This window comes from Exophiala spinifera, assembly GCF_000836115.1.
Source record: "Exophiala spinifera strain CBS 89968 unplaced genomic scaffold supercont1.2, whole genome shotgun sequence".
Classification (NCBI taxonomy): domain Eukaryota; kingdom Fungi; phylum Ascomycota; class Eurotiomycetes; order Chaetothyriales; family Herpotrichiellaceae; genus Exophiala; species Exophiala spinifera.
Genome location: NW_015622514.1, coordinates 2037498 through 2057497, shown reverse-complemented (window position 1 = coordinate 2057497; position 20000 = coordinate 2037498). Strand labels below are relative to the sequence as shown.

Genomic DNA, 20000 nt, shown 5'->3' with positions numbered 1-20000 from the left:
GTTATGATTACTACAGAAACAATGTGTCAGCGCCTCAAATGGGCCTCGTAGTGATGATCGATCTTGCTGTTCAACGAGTCCGAAAGATCAGATGTTGTAACGATGGAAGTTTAGAAACCAGCTTAACATGGGCATCCGATATTCAATTCGTATCACTGTTCAGCGTTCGACGCGCCCGTTGGAGAGAGAGCCATGGAGTGCGAAAGAGACGGCGATTCTGCATGCCAGGTTCTATACTGGACAAGGTCAACAACAGCAATTCGCTCCAGCATTTCCCCGTTGGAAGAATGTCATCCGTTCCGCAGTCAGCCCAGGCACCATTTTCTCAGCCCCTGAGAACCCAGTTTCGGAGCAAAGACCAATACGGAGAGAGCGTCACCACGAGGGCAACAAACTCGTATTCATGTCCGAATCTAATGCGGCCCGATGTTCAGGTCCGCTCGAGCATTCCGTATCCGCAGACAAGTGGCCGATCATGTCGAAAATATGGTTCGCGCTGGTCGAACTGTGCTGTGGCTGAACGTTGACTGAACCAGGGTGCGTACTACGTACCTTGTAGAGTATATATAACAAATTGTATTGCCCAGATATCGTAGTGGAGGAAAACAGCACGTAACGAGGCAGACCTGTCGCTTCATATTGCCTACTTGGCCTGTTTGCGTTACTCTTTCTGGGTGGCCGCGTGGAGTCGATCCCCTCGCGATTGACTTCGAGAAAGCCACATGTTACGCATCGCCTTGTCTTCGTTTCTATACAAATCTCGACAAGTTCAACAAGTCTAATCGGTCTCGAGAGTACTCGCCCTCGGTACTTCATGGGTGTTTCAGCCTCTCACCCTGTTCCTCTCTCTTTCACGAACGACTCTCCACAGACCCCGGCCTGATCCGCATCCCACCTACACCCTCTTTCATATCGTCGAGCAGCACATCCTCCGCAGCAGTTGCGTTTCACTCCTCGAGCGTCACCTTCTTCTCACTGAGGATCGGCCTACTTCATCTCAGCACGCCACTGCTGCCTTTTATGTTCTTTCCCGCAGCCACACCGAAGTTCGCTCTTCGAAAATATCCACTGTCAGCACCTTAAGTCGGCTCTCGACCATTCGCGCGCCACACAGCACTGCCTTTGCAGGCTTGACTTTCCAAGGCAGAGGAAGGGAAGGGCGCGTTCCACGAGTCAGAGCTGTCTCTTGCGGAGTAGCACCAGCTTGACACGCACAAGGAAGGCAAGCCATCTGGCCGAGACCTTTCGCGGCCATGCCCCCATACCCGGGCCAGCAATCACAAAACATCCTCATCGTTGGTGCTACAGGAATCATTGGAACATACATTACAAGGGCAATCGTCGATGCAAGAGAAAACTTTGGGCGAATATGTATATTCACGAGCCAGAAGACAATGATGGAGAAAATCCAGGACATTGCTGCGCTGGAGGCATGGGGCGTCGAGATCTTTACGGGCCGGCTAGAAAGCGAAAGGTCCTTCAAGAGAGCTTGCGAAGGTATGTTACACACGGGTCGAGACAACCTTGGATGTCAGAAGGTGGAGCCGGGAAGGAACATCAAGCAACACAGGTTACGGACTCTGCATGAACGACGACTCCTTGCTGACATGTGAACCCTACTGTAGGCATTGACACAATCGTTTCATGCGTGGGACGAGGTGGGATAGAAAAACAAATCAACCTGATCACCTGGGCCGAGCAAGCAGGCGTACGACGGTTTTTCCCGTCTGAATATGGCACGGACATCGAATACTGGCCCGAATCTGCACAGGAACCACCTCATCAACTCAAGTTGAAAGTGCGCGCTCATATGAAGACGATGAAGAGGCTGGAACATACATATCTCGTGACTGGCCCGTATAGTGATCTGTACTTTGGCCTGATGAAAGCCAGACCCGAGCTGGGCGAATTCGACGTCAAAGCAAGAAAAGCAGTTTTGCTGGGTGATGGGGAAGGCCCTGTCAGTTTTACAGCAATGACTGAGTACGTGTAGACATGATAGGAAACTCTGTCCTGGGGGTGCGGCATACTTGGCAATGGAGCTAACTTCTGAGCAGTGTTGGAAAATTCGTGGTTGCAAGCCTCATGAACCTGGGTGCGTCGAGAAACACCACCCTAGTTGTCCATTCGTTTACAGCCACACCTCATGAGATTCTGGCTGAGTACGAGGAACAAACCGGGTCCAAGTGGGAGAAATCCTACACGACCGTTGAGCGATTGAGAGAGATCGAAAAGGAAGAATATCAAGTCTATTCACCCCTTGCCACAGTGGTGACGCTGCGGCGCATCTGGACGGAAGGGGGGACTCTGTACAAATTCTACGACGAAGGCATACTGGGCGAAATCGAGACGGAGACGTTAGAGTCCCAGGTGACTTCGAGTATCCGGAAGCAAGAAGAAGGTGAGGGTCATTTCCCCAGCTTGATGAGGAAACTGAGCCTGCAATGAAGAGAGGTTGTTTGGGACGCTGGGATTTCACACCAGAACCTTGCCTCTCGGAGACAGGCGTCGTGAAGATTCCCTTGTGTCGATGATGTACAGAAGATCGATTTGTATCATATGCGGACTTTTACGAATTACGAGGTTGCATAGCCCAGAGGCCTCAGACAAGGGGTTTCAGTCGTTCACAGTCTTTGGTCGGGATGCCGGGTCAAGCGAGGTACTTTTTTTCTGCATTTCTCTGTCCTCGAGTGGACAGTGAGGGAAGCATACGACATTTGCTATCCATGTATCGATATTTCTGCATGTATACCTATTAGTTGGTACTTGTTACATCTATTTCCCCCGCGGCCAAGATGCTACAGTCATGTCGGAACTGGCGTCACTCTTAATAACATAAAACTATCTCAATAAAGTTAGAAAGTATCAATTGTTGTTGAGGCTTCACTGATGATCAAGATGTAGCTCCCTGTCTCCGGGTCGATTCCAAGACTGAAACAGGGCGACCCCTCGACGAATGGAATGGCCAGTCGCTAAGGTTCAGAAAACTGTAAGCCCCAGTATCGTGACTCAGGCAAGGCTAAGAGCAGTCAACGCATGCAACCGTTCAGCCTCTTCTTGTTGTCACGAAGCGCGATTAAAAAGGGTCCCCAGTCGAAGGATGACTGCATGTGCCGAAACCCACGAGCAGACGCAATGAGAATGGGGCTCGTACAATATGACTTCTGTCCATGCGAGTGCTCAACCCCAGCGGTCGGAAGGCATCAGCAAATATGTCAACCTTCCACAGCTCATTGTTTGTGGCCACCAGTCATCAGGCAAGAGCTCTGTGTTGGAGGCAATCTCGGGCTTGTCATTCCCAACGAAAGACAATGTTTGCACTCGTTTTGCCGCTGAACTCATTCTGAGACGCTCCCCAAACGAGGGTGTAAAAGCTTCCATTCATGCTGATCAGGAGCGGCCCGCAGCCGAGCAAGACCGAATTCGAGCCTTCAGGTCATCAGCGGTCAATGCGTGTAGTGAATCTCTCTGACGCTCGCTGGCCAGTCCGATGGCTTACCATGGTATGTAGTACGGTTCTCCTAGTAACCATGGAATAACCGAGGACCGAGATATTGCCCAATTCGTCTTCGGACTTATCAGAGAGAGACCATCATCGTTGGACGTTGAGACGCAATTCGGAGTTACCGTGCGAGATCCGGCTCTGGGATCCTTGCGGTTCGCAGATCTCTCACTTGTCGGGCGTGGGGGGGAAACGAAGCGAAGTACTCGTACAGACCGGGTTCGATAAGCAGTAAGCTCGATGGATATTGTAAATATTACACTGTGCTTTGAAGGGCGGTCTTGTCATGATTAGGGCGCAGGTGGAGAATTGATGGACACCATACCATAATATTTTCTACTCTGGACAGGTTCGCATGCTGCTGCTGACCACCACAGTTCGTTCTATCAAGCAGCTTAGCACTTTGCAAGAAGGTCAAATTCTCTCTCGAGAGATCACTGCGGTACCAGGTTACCTATTTATTTTTCGTTGCTTCCCTGCCTAGGTGTCTACTCGCCTTGGGTAAGTACTCGGTACCTACAAAGAGAGCGCCGTAACGAGGCACCGAAACTTGGGGTCCGTGTACACATTTGTATATATTTACCTACCTAGGTACCTGAGGTGCTGTACCACCACCGCCACCATCACCATTACTGTTTCTGTCGCTACAGCAGCACCACAGAAAGGAAAGAAGCAAGGCTGGCTAGAACACCGAGAGCCGGGACTCTTTTTGGATTTGTGTCTTCCGGTCGAAGCGCAGGGTTACTCAAAGGCAGAGACGCGGGCAGAGCGTTCTCGTCCAAAGTCAAATCCTCATCCATTTCGCCTCGCCCCCGATCTCGATCTGGTCTTTGGACATACTCTACTTCCGGTGCCTCTACAACGTCGAAGCACTCTCAAAGAAGGGTACGTTGCGCCAGCACAGTCAACATGTCGACCTCAACAACACCTTTCCAAACGCCACCGCCTCTCCCTCCGGGGAAATCCCAACACCACATTGTCGTCCTCGAGGGGATCCACGCCGACATGCCGCCTTTCGACTTCCCGCACACGATGACGGTGCACCAACGCAGCACGCCAGCGCAGGTGAGCGAGCGGATCCGCGACGCGACGATCGTGGTCGCGTGCGTCGTCCCCGTCACCCCGGCGGACATGGACTCTGCGCCGCACCTGGGCTGCCTGGCCGTCATGGCGGTCGGGATCCACTGGGTCGACAAGGCCGACTGCGCGCGGCGCGGGGTGACGGTGACAAAGTGTCCGGCGGGCAACGTCGACGCCGTGTCGGAGCACTTTCTGGGCTTGTACTTTGCGGTGCGGCGACGGGTGGTGCAGGTCCACTCGAAAGTCACGCGGAGCGACGAGTGGCGGGAAAAGGGCACCCTGACCAAACTCTGGCCCGGCGGCCCGCCCATGGGCTGTCGCCAGGAGGTGCTGGGCATCATGGGCTACGGCACGCTGGGGAAGCGGATCGCGCAGCTCGCGCGCGCCGTCGGCTTCGGCGACGTGCTGATCAGCGAGAGGAAAAACGCCGCCGCGGTGCGCGACGGCAGAGTCAGCTTCGACGACGTGGTTGAGCGAGCGACCGTGGTGTGCGTCTGCGTGCCCAAGGAGGACGACACCGTCGACCTGATCGCGGAATCCGAGTTGAGGGCCATGAGGAAGGATGCCCTCGTCATCAACGTCGCGAGGGGCGGCATCGTCAACGAGCGCGCCCTGGCGACGGCGCTGAGACAAGGCTGGATCGCGGGCGCCGCGACAGACGTGTTGGAAGTCGAACCTGCGGGTGTCGGGTCAGGTCCCTTGACCCCGGACGTGAGTAAAGGGGAGGAAGAGGTTCCCAATTTGACCATTAGTGAGTATTGCCTATCCCTACACACACACACACACACACACACACACACAACCATTTCCTCGCGCACCCCTTTCCCCCCTTTACCGCCGCGAACATACTATTTCCTGCCCGCGAAAACCCACCGGTTTCACAAGACGGAAAGGGAAGAGAAAGGAGGAGGAGAGCTGGGGGCTAGAATGATAGGGGCTAAAAAGGCTAATTTCACTCAATTCCATCCTCGTCTAGCATCACATATCGCGTGGTTCACACAAACCACCATCGAGACGTATAGACGACTGCTCAAGGAAGGCATCGAGGGCTGGGCCAGCGGAACCCTGCAGGAGAGTCCTGACAAGGTCAACAAGGTCGTCGTGGTGCACAATGGAAAGGTCTGGAATTGAATACTTCCTTTCTTTTCCTTTTCTTTTCTTTTTTCTTTTCGGAAGGAAAGAAAGCGAGACGGACCATCGATCGAAGCGAAAACCGCGGATTTTTGCGTACCTACCTACCCACCTATCCACCTCCGGTGGGCAGACGCGTAAGGCACTCCGTACCGCCGCGGATGTACTACCGAAGGGGTTCGTGGCTTCACTTACCGCCTAAATCACCGTCAAAGCGAAGGTCGAGACCCGCCGCAGAGGCAGTAATCGACAAAATGTTCAAGGGGGAAAGAACAGGTTAGACTTTGGCTTGGTGGAAGGGCTCGCCGAAAGGGAAGTCGTGGGACGAAGCTGACGGGGAGCCAACGACCGTGGCAATAAGGCGTGTGCCTCTGTGAGAGAGGGAGAGATCAAAGGATCCTCCTTCCTTTGGTAGGGTAGAGCTAGATGATTTATGTACTTAGATATAGACTACAGCGTCATGGCACGGACTGATCACTTTGATCCTGACCTATTACTGAGTTTGGATATATCATTGATACATTAGGGGCACTCTCTACTGAAGAAGGCATCCAACTTTCCACAAGACTGTTGGTCTATCCATGCTCGTGAAATGCTTTTGTCATGCCCCCTTTCTTTCGACGTATTCACTCGATCATGAGCCAGCACCACAAGGTAGATATAGTTCATCTCATCATATCTTACACAGATATCATCGACATCAATCACAACTGGTCATCGTCTTCTGGATCCGGCATACCATCCCACATACCGTTATGTGCGGCAGGGGCCACGGCGCTGAATCCGTGAGCCCTGACGTGTTGACCGATTTCAAACCCTTGCTTATCTTGCTCGATCTCTTGGACTTCTTCATCGGCAACCTCTTCCTCTTGCTCCTCCATGTCTTCATCTTCATCTTCATCTTTACCTTCACCTTCTGCTCCCTCTCCCTCTCTCTCCCCTTCATCTTCTTCTTCAGTCACACTAACATCCTCTGCCTCGCTTCCTAGCTCTTCAGCTACTAGGTTTTTTCCTTTCAACTTTCGTCTTTCGCGCTCATACTCCTCGTCGTCATCCTCGTCGCTGTCTCCACTTCCTTCACTCTCGCCGTCACTGCCAGGATCATAATCTTCTTCTTCCTCGTCTTCTTCGTCTTCTAATTGCTGCTGTGCCTTTTCCAACTCGGTCCTCGTATCGTTCTCGTCACTATCCGCCTCATCGCCTGCAACTGCAGCTTTTCCTGCCGCACCGGGCGCCTTGATCTTCTGTGCCCTCCGTGACTCTGCCAGAGAAGCATCCTGGAGCCCATGGCGTTTGATGTAAGCGTCAATACCCGGGAAGTCAGCCTGGTCCAGCATGGAGAACTCGACTTCCTGTTGGGCATCGCCATCGTCTGCGCCTCCATAGGCTATGTTCAGGTTGAACGTGCGCTGCAACACGCTCGTATATGATATTGATACAATGTCCTCGAACGCGAAGAATGAAAGCGGCTTCTTGAAGCCGAAGAATATTCCGTTGTGCAAGAAGAACAGAAATCCATCTTTGGACCCCCTGAACGCCTTGACATGGTATGCCTGATCGTTCTTGCGGTGTGACTCGGGCTTAGCGCTCGCGAATTCGTCAGCGGAGGGCAACGTGAGTTGAATTCCAACTTTCTTCAAGACAAAGTCCAGTGCGGCATCGAGTGCCGTGTCTGGGTCGGACGCAAGCTTTGCAAGTGTGTCATTGGAGATGTGACAGGACTTCAGAGGACCGTGGTTGACCGCCCATATTATGGGTTCCGAATCCTTCGCATCCGACCTTGGGAGCAAGACATAGTTGTATTGCTTTGCTGCTTTTTCAGGCACTGGCAGCTTCAGCGCGTAGGCGAATTGGTCAAGAGGAACTTCCATATCGACTTCATTGCTCGCGGGGTTGCGGGTATAGATTACAAACTTTGTCGATGCGGCATTGATGTCCGTGCCATATTGTGCCACACCCAAGTGTAGCTTCTTGCGCTGAGGAAGGGAGAAGGACAGATCGCGTGCTTCGAGTATGACTTCTCGAGGTGCAGAGGCCGAGTTGGAGGCGATGGGAAGAGAGCCATTGGCAAGCTTGCGCTTCTTGGAGGCTGGTTCAATGTCGTTCACCCCATTGGAAGGTTGATGGGTTAGGTGGTACTGGGCGATGTCCTCGAACAAGCCGGCGGAGCCTGGTGTTTGTCCTGAGTATTGTTAGCCTTGAGACGTATGGCGCGAAAGAACAGCAGATTAACGTGCCGATTGCGTCGTAGACTCTTTTCCTCAAGGAAGAATTAGAGGCAAAAGCTTGGTCAATGAGCGCTGTGTTCACAGTCATGGCGCCTGATACTACTATCCTGCGACGTGGAAGAAGCAGTTCTGACGCTGTTGGTGGCCGGAAGTTGGACGTAAAGAAAGTGTCTGGCCTCGTGAAGCCAATGATGCAATAAGGAGGAACACCAGGTAATGGGTGTACGAATCCTCCCTCCGTAGGCGCGTTGTCCTTACCTAGTTAGTAACTAAGTTAGGGGTGCACATTTATACCTAGTTAGCGCCCCTTACGCGTCGGGCCTTGTACGCATAGACACTGAAAACTTTAACAGGGTATTCTTTGCACTACTCCGTATGAAGATGCACATATCACTTCGATCCAGGATGTTACAGATATAAAGGTAGTCACAATGACCACATCCTTGTTCTCATTGTCGCCCTCTTTAGTTCAAGAACACTTCGATAGTTGATCAGACATAATCTCGAGCATCGAATCTCTCCTTGGGCCAAAACTTTGCCTTGATCGGATTGCCGTTGAAGATACGCCCTTCCAGGGCATTGACCGCTCTCAGAGCACTGAGCTGACTGACAAAGTGCACAAACACCAGCGCATCTTCACCTTCGGTCTCCGGCCGATGGATGTAGACGCGCTCGACACTTCCATACTTCTCACCACACTCTTCCCCAATCTCTTGCAAAATGCCTCCTTCTCCGCGAGTTAGCTCTTCATCAAGGTCTAAGCCATTCAGCATCCCTTCCAACCGAATGACCTCGGACATTGCTCCAAATTTACCCTCTTCTTCTGCTTGGGCCGCTTTGGATTTATTGCCGCCAAGAATCTTGCCTGTACTCGCTGGCGTCGCAAAGCCGCCTCCTTCGGCGTCCGATTTCTTTTTCCGCTTATCGGCCTTTGCATATAGTGGATTGATGATGCCAGTGCCTTGAGCACCCAAGCCTTGCCCTTTGCTCCACCCGTACTTGGCCATGAGGCGCTCCGCAAACCCTGCTTGGCCGGGCCGGTTTGATCGAGGCTGATCGGTGCCCTCGTCCTCGCCAGGACCAGACTCAGCAAGCTTGCCATCTAGTTCAACTTCGGAAGATGGAATTTCTTCCGGAGCGGCTGGCAAGTTATACCGCACGGGAGCCCTGGATATCTGCCCAGGTGGGGGATTCACATCCGGGGGTGGAGGTGGTGGCGGTTGCGGCAGTCCTTGAGCCATCCGCATCCGTCGCAAATATGCGTCCTCGCCGGTGGCATCATCGGGAATCGGGGCTGATGGTGGTGGCGGCGGAGGTGGACTTTCGTCATTGAGATTCGACGGAGGTGCAAACGACATGGGCGGCGGAGCAAATTGCCCTGCAATGTGGTTAGCGACATAGACCGGGACTGCTCAGGTGCCTTACGGTTCATAGACCGATAACGATCTTCGTCTTCAGACTCACTAGAGCCCTTTCTTCTCATACGATGTCTATACAGAAGGTCTTTCCATTCCCTGACCTCGCGAATCTTCTCTTCACTCTGCTTGTACTCCTCGTAATTGTTTGGTCTGCTTGGGTCATAGATATCATCCCAGTCTTGGACGATCTGAACCGCCTCCTTGTTTTTCTTGCGCTTCTTGCGCCCTCCACGTTGTCGCTTTTCTACGGCATAGAAGTTGCTAACATCCTCGTCATCTGATGCAGTCGCCGTCCAGTCTGCGGCAGTGGTTCTCGGGGCAGATGGTTGTGGTGTAGGCGTGGTTGTGGGCACGCTCTCTTTGGATTCGGTCTGTGTGGTAGAAGGAGCAGGAGAGGCGGAGGATGGAGGAGCGAATTTGGCCGCAATCGCTTTTGCTTTTGCTTTCTGGTTGGCAATTTGTGGTCTTTTTGTGGGTTGAAATCTTAAGGAGGCTGTACATCACGAAAGAAGCATGTCACATGTGAGCAATCCATTCAGCAAACCTTTAGGTCCTTACGACGATTGATGTACCGGCGAGAGCCTGCTGCTTCTTTGCAGCTTCATCTTGATCAGGCGAATTCTCCGCATTCGCAGAGTAAGACACCGGCGCACTTGAGATGGTACCGGGCGCAGCACTTTTTGGGTCGAGGAGGTTGGCGTACAGCGACAGGCCTCCACGACCCGACCCTGGAGCGTTGTTGGCCGCCATGCTCCTGCACCTCCTTCTGAGATAAGTCTTTTTAAGACAATCCGCTTAAATGTTATCCAAGTTCGTGGTTGGCTGCGGTCGGACGGTTCTCGGAATTTGCAAGAGCTGAGGATGAAGAAGAGGAGAGTGGACAAGGGTGGAATCGGAGGACGAACATCGCTCTCACCAATCGGCGAGATAAGAAAGGAACAAGGATGAGGCGCGTGCCATTATCTCATCAGTTGTTGCCCAGATCTTGCAGATCCATTACCCGATGTTCAGTACGGAATTATGGACTATCAAGAAGACATGGTTCAAGGCTAAACCAGCAGAATGGAAACGGAGGCCGAGAAGCGTCGACCTGGCCCAGTTTGAAGCCCTCCGAGATCGAGTATCCATCAATCTTCTGTTCCTTTAGCATATTACGCCATCCAACTCGGGCCTTTTTTTGCTTCTGTTCTGCAACGCTTTATAGTACCTAGAAGGCCAGGTCAGGTCCAGCGATAATCCTTTTCTGCTTCATATGTGCCCCATTTGAGCTCTCACTCACTGTCCACGTCCGCCGTTGAATCAGTGCACTATGGCTTCAACGCTTGCGACGTCCTTTTCACAAACCTCCTCTGCCACTGCGGTTATCGTTCCGTCGAAGCCTACAGCCCTGACTGTTTCCTACAACCAGTTATCACGAGACATTCTCAGTTTTCAGAGGAAACTTGCAGATTTGGGAATAGGGCATGCCGACGCAGTCTCGATAGCACTGCCCAACAGCTATGAGTTCATCGTGTCTTTCCTTGCTGCTTCATATCAAAGAGGAATCGCGGCGCCTTTAAACCCTGCGTATAAGCAAGCCGAGTTCGAGTTCTACATTGAAGACTTGTCTTCTGCTGTCGTGATTGTACCGAAAGACTCATATGCAAAAGATGGCCCTGCAATCAAGGCGGCGCGGAAGTTTCAAGCCGCTATTGCAGAATGCTGGCTGGACGGGACTACACCGATTCTGGACGTGAAAGAGCGCGGTAAATTAGCAAAGAGACAGACTCAGAAGGTGTCCCAGGCTGAGCCTGAAGATGTTGCTCTGGTATTGCACACGAGTGGAACTACTGGGAGACCTAAAGCAGTTCCTCTGACTCACCGAAATCTTACCAGAACCATGCTCAACATACAAGGCACGTATGAACTTACATCCAATGACCGGACAATGCTGGTCATGCCTCTTTTCCATGTCCACGGCCTTTTAGCTGGGTTTCTCGCTCCGCTGAGATCAGGAGGCTCAGTGGTTGTCCCTCGGTCATTTTCTGCTCGGTCATTTTGGGACGACTTTATTACACATAAAGCCAACTGGTACACAGCTGTGCCTACCATCCACCAGATCTTGCTGAAGAACCCACCCCCAAGTACCAAGCCTAAGATCCGCTTTATCAGGTCATGTTCCTCTCCGTTGTCGCCAAAGACATTCCATGAGCTTGAAGCAACTTACGGTGCTCCGGTGCTAGAAGCATATGCAATGACAGAGGCAGCTCATCAGATGACATCGAATCCATTGCCCCACAAAGGCAAGCGTAAGCCCGGGACTGTCGGTGTTGGGCAGGGTGTCGAGGTCAAGATATTAGATGAGCAGGGTGACGAGGTACCACAAGGAGTGGCTGCAGAAATCTGCATTCGGGGAGAAAATGTCACGAAAGGCTACATCAACAATGAGAAGGCCAATAAAGAAGCGTTCACCAAAGGTGGTTTCTTCCGGACAGGAGACCAGGGCAAGAAAGATGAAGATGGCTACGTCATCATCACTGGCAGAATCAAGGAGCTCATCAACCGCGGAGGCGAAAAGATCAGTCCCATTGAGTTGGACCATCTCATCGCCACAAATCCCGATGTTGGAGAAGCCGTCAGCTTTGCGATCCCATCGGAGCTCTATGGACAAGAAGTTGGAGTTGCTGTCGTTCCCAAGCCAGGAAGAAATGTTACAGAGGAAGGCATTGTCGAGTTTGTCGCCAGCCGAACGGCGAAATTCAAGACGCCGAGCCGTGTTTGGATTTTGAAAGAAATACCCAAGACTGCTACTGGGAAGATACAGCGACGAAAGGTCGCAGACTCCCTGTTGGCCAAAGATAAACCAAGAACGAAGCTGTAGACGTAGACGTAGACGTATGTATGTACAGTTATAGACATAAATATCCGAGAGAGAGAGAGGGGTGTGTATCTGGAACACCGAACTATCACTGCGAACGAACCTATTTAGTGATCATGCGAAATGTTCCGATGGGCTCGATCCATATGGAGCGATTACCTGGATTACTGTAAGGCTGGTGCGCGTCCGACCCCAGCCCACTGACCACCCACCTCGGTCGAACTGTATTTGTACCAGTACAATGATCCGACATCGCGCTTTGCGCTTATTGTGGGGAGCATTTCCCACCTCTACTCGTACTTCATGGCGGGCGTGTCCCCAGCTTCGGACTTCTCACTTTACTCCCGGAAGAGCACTTTACAGTATTTATATCCATGTCCCCCAGTGTCCGTTGTTGCTGTCGACCGCGACTTCGAGCAGTGCCTGGTCTCATCTCTTCTTCGCACATCCAGCTCTCGTCGCAATCTAGACGAACCCCGATACCTACCACAGGAACACCGTCCTTCGTCAGGATGTCCAGCACTTCGACAAAAGAATGGCTCGTCCACGTACCGGACTTCCCTGGCGCCCTTGAAAAGCGTCTCGCTGCTCGACCAACACACCTCGGCAAGCTCAAACCAAACGTCGAAGCAGGAAAGGTAGTCTTTGGAGGAGCAACGCTGTCGAAACAACCTGCCGATGGGGAAGCCCCAGATATGACGGGTAGTGTGATGTTGTTCAAGGCCGACAGTGAAGAAGAGGTGCGCAAGGCGCTTGAGGAGGATGCATATACGGCAGGTGGTGCATGGGATGTCAAGAATGCTACGATCTGGCCGTTTAAATGTGCAGTGAGGACTGCCTTGTAAGCAAGGGGGGGGGGGGGGGGGCAAGACACGGACGGCCGTCATGAGTGGTGACGAGTGACGAGCCATGAAACTTGGTCAAACAAGGGATGAGTCTTCCCAAGTTGAGTCCTTTCCTCGACTATAACTTTCGCGAGGCTGGCTGCATGTTGTTTCCGAGGCAAACGCAACCTTGTACCTCGCAGCTGGTTGGGATGCTGCTATGCGAGATTCCTGTGTTAACATTGAAGAGCTTCAAACACAAGACGAGCGAGACATTGTCATCATTATGAAACAATCAACACTGATGAATACTTATGAAAGGTACTGATCCAGCAATTCAAAAACTGAATGGATCACGGTGGTGACGTTGCGCTCCTCTGTTCTCATTGTCCTTCCATTCCATGCACGTTGCCGGGTGTTGCTTCGTCTCATTCTGCCCGTTCAACCACCAAAGCAACAAGACAAGTCGAGTCAGTCTCAATATCCACGACCTCCCTTTCTCAACCCAGTTCTCTCTTTATCTTTCTTTCCTGTTTCAATCCTTCGAGTCCTTCACTCTTCCGTACTATCCTCAGATCCCAACATCAAGGAGCCATCGCCTCAACTTCACTCCCATCTGACTTGCAAGATGAAACTGCTTACACTCATTTACTACCTTACACTCTTTCTTCTCCAAGTCATGGCACAGTACTCGAACGATGCTCCCGTCACTGAGAACAATCCCACCAAAGCCACCTTCCAAGCCATCTTTCAAGTCGACAAGCCAATCCAAGGTCAAATCACTGGCGTTTCCAGCGAAAATGGCACTGGTGTGAACTTCAACGTCAATTTCTTCAACTTCCCAGATGCTTCGATTGGGCCATTCTGTACGTTGCTTTCCCCTTATCCCTGACGCACTTCCTCCAGCTAAATCCCTCAATACTGATTACTTGTGTCCCAGCATACCACATCCATGTCTATCCTGTCCCCGAAGATGGCAACTGTACTGCTACAGGCGGCCACCTCAACCCTTACACCCGCGGCGAGACGCCACCTTGCGATGCTTATGAGCCGTCGACCTGCCAGTGCGGTGATTTGAGCGGCAAACATGGTCCGATTAACAAGACCGCGACCGAGAAGAACTTCCAAGTCACCTACCTTGACCTCTACCTCTCCACCGACCCCGAGTCTCTGGCATATTTTGGTGACAGAAGTGTAGTTGTTCACGCGGCCAACGGGACAAGATTGAACTGTGGCAACTTCACTCAGCAAGTGCCCACAAATGTCACGTCCGGAAATAGCACAGGTACAGGTTGGGGTGGGAATGACACAACACCCTCGAAGTCCCCTCCGCTGGTCACACAACACGGTGCTGGTGCAGATGTTGTGACTCCAGGTGGCGCGTTTGGCCTAGGCGTGGCTGTTGTCGTGGGAATCATAACTTTGCTTTGAAGCAACAAGCACTCTGGCCGTTGAAAGCATCACGTACTCGGTGATCAGAGCAACGGGTGACAACAATGGCGTCGGTCCATAGGTTGTGCTGCAACCCACTCCATACTGTAATGCATCAAACAGATCAACTTAACATCTCGACTTTGTTTGATCCAAAAGCCAAAACGAAAAAAAGATACGAAATCTTACGAGCTGTGATTTGAGAGATTCAAAAGGCTCTAGCAGGAAGAACAAGGCCAATAAATTTGTCCTATTGTACCAAGTAGTCCTTTTTCACCATAGTCATTAGCAAATAAAGATCAGATGGCTCCTGATCCATGTCTGTGTCTCACAGTAGTAAACACTCGTTGCTCGTGATTCATACACATTATTCACAACTCTCCACTACCGTCATGTTGTACTCCTCGCTCCTCCCCTGCATTCTATACCCTGTCCACACGATCGCCCGCCATGTCACTCGATTTAGAAGAAAGATGTCAACTCAATCTCTGCAAGAAGCCCATGGCAATCAACCTCTCCACATCCGCTTGTCGGACGTAGAACTGACTGTTCTTCGTCAGATTGATGGCGCCGTACTCGGTCTGTATCTCGCCGGCGTCCTTGAGCACGCGCACGTCGATGAACAGATCCCTGGGCGGGTCCAGTGTCCCCGTGAGGTCGACGTCGGTCCATTGTCCCTTGTACTGCGCCAGTAGGTCGGTGTACTTTCGAAAATAGGACTCTTCTTCCGGGCTCAGTGCGTTTTGCGGCGCTCCTGCCCCTGCACCTGCCCCTGCCCCTGCCCCTCCATCTCTCACACCGCCGACGCCCACGACTGTCTCGTCGATATCTCGGCCTTCCCACGCGAGCGACTCTAGCTTCTCGGCCCGCACGCGGTGGTACGCAAGGAGACATCTCTTGTTGCGGCGCATCGAGAGGTGGTCGACGAGCAGCGCGCACGCCGTCTCCGGGTGCTCGACGGGGCTGAACGTCGATTGCTGCGTGAATGTCGGGTTGCCGTCTTCGTCGACCGTCGACACGGTGGTGGTGTACGGTTCGAGGAGGCGCGCGACGTCGCGGTCGAGATCGCGTGTCTCGCGCACACAGCCTCGCACGAGTTCGGTTTGGTAGGGCGGGAGCGTGGGCAGGGCCAGGGTGCGTTTGGCATGTTGGGCCTGGTGAGCGGTTTGTGTCAGCAATAATCAAGCAAGGTACGCCCACTCGAGACAGCTTCGGTGATTCGGCGAAAGTGAGTGATCCGTGTAGAGACAATAGCTTGGACAGTTAAGGATGGCCATTGGGATTTGGCTTTGGATGTATGGCCATATGGGCGATATTGGGGGGAAAGGATGCGAGTGGGTTGCAAGTTCGTGCGCCTGTCAATCGCGACGAGCAATGGGACTTTGAGCCATGGGGACGTACAAGTTTGGTACCGATGTCGCCGTGCATAATTGTGGTGGCTACATGGATGGGTGCTCTGGTGTGTCGACTTGTCTTTGGCACGTTTCCTCGAATAATGTACCTTGTGGAAGATAGCGGGGACGATAACGTGGATGTTGTAGTACATGCTCGCTGCTCGGTGTAAGTCGAGTGAATGCAACGCGTCCGAGTTCCGCCAATCAACACCCGATCATGTTGCGGAGCCTCGTAACCCTTTTTCTCAGCCTTGTCACCTCGATAACCCCCTTCCTTTAGCTTGGTATGCCGAATGTTTACAAACTTCTACCTCTAGCCCGGGTTTTTCTTCGCAGCACGGTATGGCACCTATATCCATGTGATTGCGGGGCTACGACCCTCTTCTGTTCGGCGACGCAAGAATTCATTCTGGCTATTGTTACAACTCGTATAGAGCCAAGTCTCAGCGAGAGGGTTACAGGAGGGATGCGATTCCAATCTGAACTACTACTGATCGTCATCCACATCATGTTCATTGACAAGTCAGCGATATGACAGTCGAAGTTGTTGTGCAAATCACCCTGGGAAGACAAGAGAAGGCGCCGAAAATCTTGGAAATGCTGCTCAACGCTGCCATTCAGAGCAGTAAACGGTTGTTTTGGTTACAACTGAGCCAGATAAGAGACCAGCAGATAGGCAATGTGAAACGCCAAGATCACTTTGAAACCCAGACTGCTGGGTGAAGCCAACCGATCTCGGCCGCCAAAAAACCTCGCGATGATTGGTATGTTTCCGTCGTTCACATTTAGTGAAAGCTGTGACCGGAAACACACAGACATAAAAGCAGCTGCGAAGCATTAGCGACTCCGTAAGATGAGAGCATGGGCTGGGCACGGCTGCAGTCCAGGAAGAATTCATCAAGCGTCAAGTACAACCGGCAGCGTCCCGTTTGCCGTTAGCAGCCGGGTTTTCACTCTTGTTGAAAGTGACTGCGAACGTCAGCTCTACCACCCGGAGTTACATGGTGCACACAGATTGGGGACGAGTCGGGACTGGACTACGTGGAAGAACTCCCACACGTCGTAACTTGATCTCAAGTGGTCGTGTTGAAGCAAGTCACCCACAGACAACTACATGCGACTTTCGGAGATTATAGAAGCCAACGGTCGGTTTCGTGACGATCATGCTCGTATCCGCCGTCAAATGAGTCGTTCGTTGTACAAAGAACTGGTGGTAGCCAATTGAATGGCACCATTCCCTGGTACGTCTCCATCCGGTCAAGATGCCGATCAGTCCAGATCAAGGCTCCCAGGGTTCAATCCAACCATGCTGAGACGAAGACGGCGCTATGCTAGCCGAGAAACGAGCGGTGCCTGGTCATCAGGAATGTGACTGATGGTCCGAGCGTTCGTGTTTGGAACGCTAGAGCGATTGCCCACCCTCGAAGAACAGTCCCTTCCAGATCTCTTCAGTCCAAACCTAGTTTCTATCCTGCTCAGTATGAGCTAGAACTCTTTCAGAGACGGCTTGACACCACATCACCAAACTGTGGCTGGAAGATGGGTTCCATGGCTTGTCAGCCTCATGGAGTCCATTATGGACGAGTATCCACTCTCCGCAATGCTGCAGGAGAGCCATGCCTTTTGGTCGCTATACCAGCTTACCGCCCATGAGGTCAATTTGCAGATACTGAAGACTTTCGGAGGCCATTATGGTCGTAGAGTTTTGACTGGTTTCAGCAATCCGAAAACAAAAGAATCCTCTGAGATAAAGCCGACTTCAGGTTGAGCGTAACCGCATGCGGAAAGTCTTTCTGGGAGCGTTCAGGTTCACGCCGAACGCAACATGGCCGAGGTCTTCGTTAATGGTTGATATGCTGGCTTGGGGTTGTCTTTCTTTTCCTATTCTTCTTGCACCAACAAAGATCACCATCCAATCCAAAGCATCAAGGTTGAAATTGCTTGCTGTCGCCTCACGGGTAGTTGAGACAAAGCCACCACCACCTAGCGTCATCCGCTTCAGATCAGGAACATCAATCTCACTCACCGCAAGTACCAGAATCTAGCAGACCCTGCAGCATACCGACGCAGGACTCCTAGCACGCACACCAGCCTACCTCATACTGCGGCGGGTTCCTGCAACAATCCATAGCAAAGCTGGTCATTGCAATATCACCCTCTTCAGCAACAACGCTGCTCTTTCATCGATTGTCCCTTGCGTCAAAGCACCATCACCAATATAAAGCATCATCTCATTGTGAAGCGATCCATTGCAACGGAACCCGACATCTTGCAAACCAGACCAATTACTAGACCCAGACCCTGGAGCTCTTTGGACCGGATAAAACTCCAGAAGCACGTCTCAGACAGGAATCAGTTTTCCAGAGCGGGCGAGCAGTGCCTTATCAGTCACCATACAAACGCTTCTGGCTTCTTCTCTGCTGCTGCAATCAGCGAGACACATCCGGCGCTTCTTGATCCTCCCACAGCCCGCAGGAGACACAAGACTCAGCAAAGCTGATCACCTGCGTTAGATTTCGGCAATAACCTCTCGATATCGATGGGTCATAACACTCGGCCACCTTCACCACTGCATTCGGCAGACGGTCGTTACCACTCAGGCGACAATAACCGAAGCCACCCAGTGGCCGCACCAGTGCCGGAGCAGTTCACGCCGCCTATGCACGGCAGGCCATTCATGACAGAGATCATGTCGCAGTCGCCGTTCGTAAGTCATGCTGGCGTTCATTCCGTCGACAGAGGTCCTCATATATAGAAAGCAACTTACTCTGATAGGATCATTATGGCGACCCTTCGCTTTACCACACAGCACAAGCTCCAATCTACTACACTCCACCAAGAGTAAGTCCGAAATAGATCAGACTGAAAGACTCGTGCTGACATGCATAGGCCATGATCACGTCCATGCCCGCGCATACACCGCCTCGCACCATCCCTGAAGATGGCATCCAGACCCGTAATGGCCGAGCACTTGGAACTCCGTCAAGCCCAGGTGCTATCACCAACTCCACGCGTGCCTCGGAGTCGCCACTCAACCGACCACGGCGCAACCTAAAGAAGAAGCCAAGCAAGAAAAGAGGCCCCGTCGTTGAGCAGCCACTCAGCATAATGACCAAGGATTACAAAACACCAGTCCGTGACATGTCTCTATGGGTCAACCGACCGGTAGAGGAGAGACTGGCAGAGGTTGAAAGAAAGAAAGGATACGTCTCAAGGCCGATGAATTCCTTCATGCTCTACAGATCTGCATATGCCGATCGAGCGAAGCAGTTCTGTAAAGAGAACAATCACCAAGTTGTGTCACAGGTGACTGGCGCAAGCTGGCCCCTGGAAACGAAAGAAGTCAGGGATCTGTATGAGCAACTGGCTGTGACGGAGCGCGACAACCATCAATCTGCTCATCCGAATTACAAGTTTGCACCAAACAAGGCAGCAAAGCGATCGAGACCCGATGATGACAGTGATAGTGATGGTGAATGGGAAGGTTCCAACAGAAGCTCCAAGCGAGGTCGGCAAGTTCCCAGCAGAAGTGCGTCGTCAACCCCCTTTGACGAGAGGATGCCCACCTACATCCATTCTGTGCCCACAGTCAACCCATCTGGATATGAGTATACCAACCCATACGGACCACCACCTCTAATGGTCGGGCCGTACGGTTTGTCCGGCGATTATTATCAAACCACAACCGCACCCTATGCTGATCAAATTAGCGACATCAAATATCAGAAGATGGTAGACCCATTCCCGCAGTACCAGACGACTCTGGGAATCATCGGGATGCCTAACACAGCTCATCATGAGCTCTTGACATCACATCCTGCCCCTACTGCGCCGAGTCAGATCGACATGCTGGATCCCAGACTTGGCCAAGGCGATTCAGATTTTCACTTCGGATACTATGAGGGTGATATGACAATGGGACCGGATGTTGCGCGGACCATCACATATGAGCCCGCCCAGGCAGTTACTTATCCGCCAGAAGCGTACCACCCCGGTATGGCGACTTTGACTGCAGAGGACGATTTCGGCGCAGGATCTGACTTCGAAACTGAATTTCGAAAGCTGGGATAATGGATGAACTTGTCTGGTATGATACTGATAGTTTCCGGTGGGAATCTTTGTTTTTTTTTTCCCC

At 52.1% G+C, this 20000-nt stretch overlaps 9 protein-coding genes across 9 annotated transcripts; 6 read left to right on the top strand and 3 right to left on the bottom strand.

Annotated features, from left to right (window-relative positions):
* Nucleotides 1-1253: 1253 nt before the first annotated feature.
* On the top strand, nt 1254-2448 carry PV08_03050 (uncharacterized protein; the record flags this gene model as incomplete). The annotated part of the gene is made up of 3 exons (XM_016377407.1): nt 1254-1497; nt 1626-1983; nt 2058-2448. The coding sequence occupies 3 exons, from the start codon at nt 1254-1256 to the stop codon at nt 2446-2448; spliced, it is 993 nt and encodes a 330-aa protein (XP_016238977.1).
* Nucleotides 2449-4411: 1963 nt separating this feature from the next.
* Nucleotides 4412-5713, top strand: PV08_03049 (uncharacterized protein; the record flags this gene model as incomplete). The annotated part of the gene is made up of 2 exons (XM_016377406.1): nt 4412-5333; nt 5559-5713. 2 exons carry the CDS (start codon nt 4412-4414, stop codon nt 5711-5713), a joined length of 1077 nt encoding a protein of 358 aa, XP_016238976.1.
* A 704-nt stretch (nt 5714-6417) lies between these two features.
* On the bottom strand, nt 6418-8029 carry PV08_03048 (uncharacterized protein; the record flags this gene model as incomplete). The annotated part of the gene is made up of 2 exons (XM_016377405.1): nt 6418-7883; nt 7936-8029. 2 exons carry the CDS (start codon nt 8027-8029, stop codon nt 6418-6420), a joined length of 1560 nt encoding a protein of 519 aa, XP_016238975.1.
* A 403-nt stretch (nt 8030-8432) lies between these two features.
* Nucleotides 8433-10109, bottom strand: PV08_03047 (uncharacterized protein; the record flags this gene model as incomplete). The annotated part of the gene is made up of 3 exons (XM_016377404.1): nt 8433-9319; nt 9367-9852; nt 9932-10109. The coding sequence occupies 3 exons, from the start codon at nt 10107-10109 to the stop codon at nt 8433-8435; spliced, it is 1551 nt and encodes a 516-aa protein (XP_016238974.1).
* Nucleotides 10110-10668: 559 nt separating this feature from the next.
* PV08_03046 (uncharacterized protein) lies at nt 10669-12219 on the top strand (the record flags this gene model as incomplete). The annotated part of the gene is made up of 1 exon (XM_016377403.1): nt 10669-12219. The coding sequence occupies one exon, from the start codon at nt 10669-10671 to the stop codon at nt 12217-12219; it is 1551 nt and encodes a 516-aa protein (XP_016238973.1).
* A 509-nt stretch (nt 12220-12728) lies between these two features.
* On the top strand, nt 12729-13061 carry PV08_03045 (uncharacterized protein; the record flags this gene model as incomplete). The annotated part of the gene is made up of 1 exon (XM_016377402.1): nt 12729-13061. The coding sequence occupies one exon, from the start codon at nt 12729-12731 to the stop codon at nt 13059-13061; it is 333 nt and encodes a 110-aa protein (XP_016238972.1).
* A 607-nt stretch (nt 13062-13668) lies between these two features.
* PV08_03044 (uncharacterized protein) lies at nt 13669-14471 on the top strand (the record flags this gene model as incomplete). The annotated part of the gene is made up of 2 exons (XM_016377401.1): nt 13669-13906; nt 13981-14471. 2 exons carry the CDS (start codon nt 13669-13671, stop codon nt 14469-14471), a joined length of 729 nt encoding a protein of 242 aa, XP_016238971.1.
* A 476-nt stretch (nt 14472-14947) lies between these two features.
* PV08_03043 (uncharacterized protein) lies at nt 14948-15899 on the bottom strand (the record flags this gene model as incomplete). Its single annotated transcript, XM_016377400.1, has 2 exons — nt 14948-15625; nt 15873-15899. 2 exons carry the CDS (start codon nt 15897-15899, stop codon nt 14948-14950), a joined length of 705 nt encoding a protein of 234 aa, XP_016238970.1.
* A 2505-nt stretch (nt 15900-18404) lies between these two features.
* PV08_03042 (uncharacterized protein) lies at nt 18405-19936 on the top strand (the record flags this gene model as incomplete). Its single annotated transcript, XM_016377399.1, has 3 exons — nt 18405-18572; nt 18641-18706; nt 18755-19936. The coding sequence occupies 3 exons, from the start codon at nt 18405-18407 to the stop codon at nt 19934-19936; spliced, it is 1416 nt and encodes a 471-aa protein (XP_016238969.1).
* Between the last annotated feature and the right edge of the window lie 64 nt (nt 19937-20000).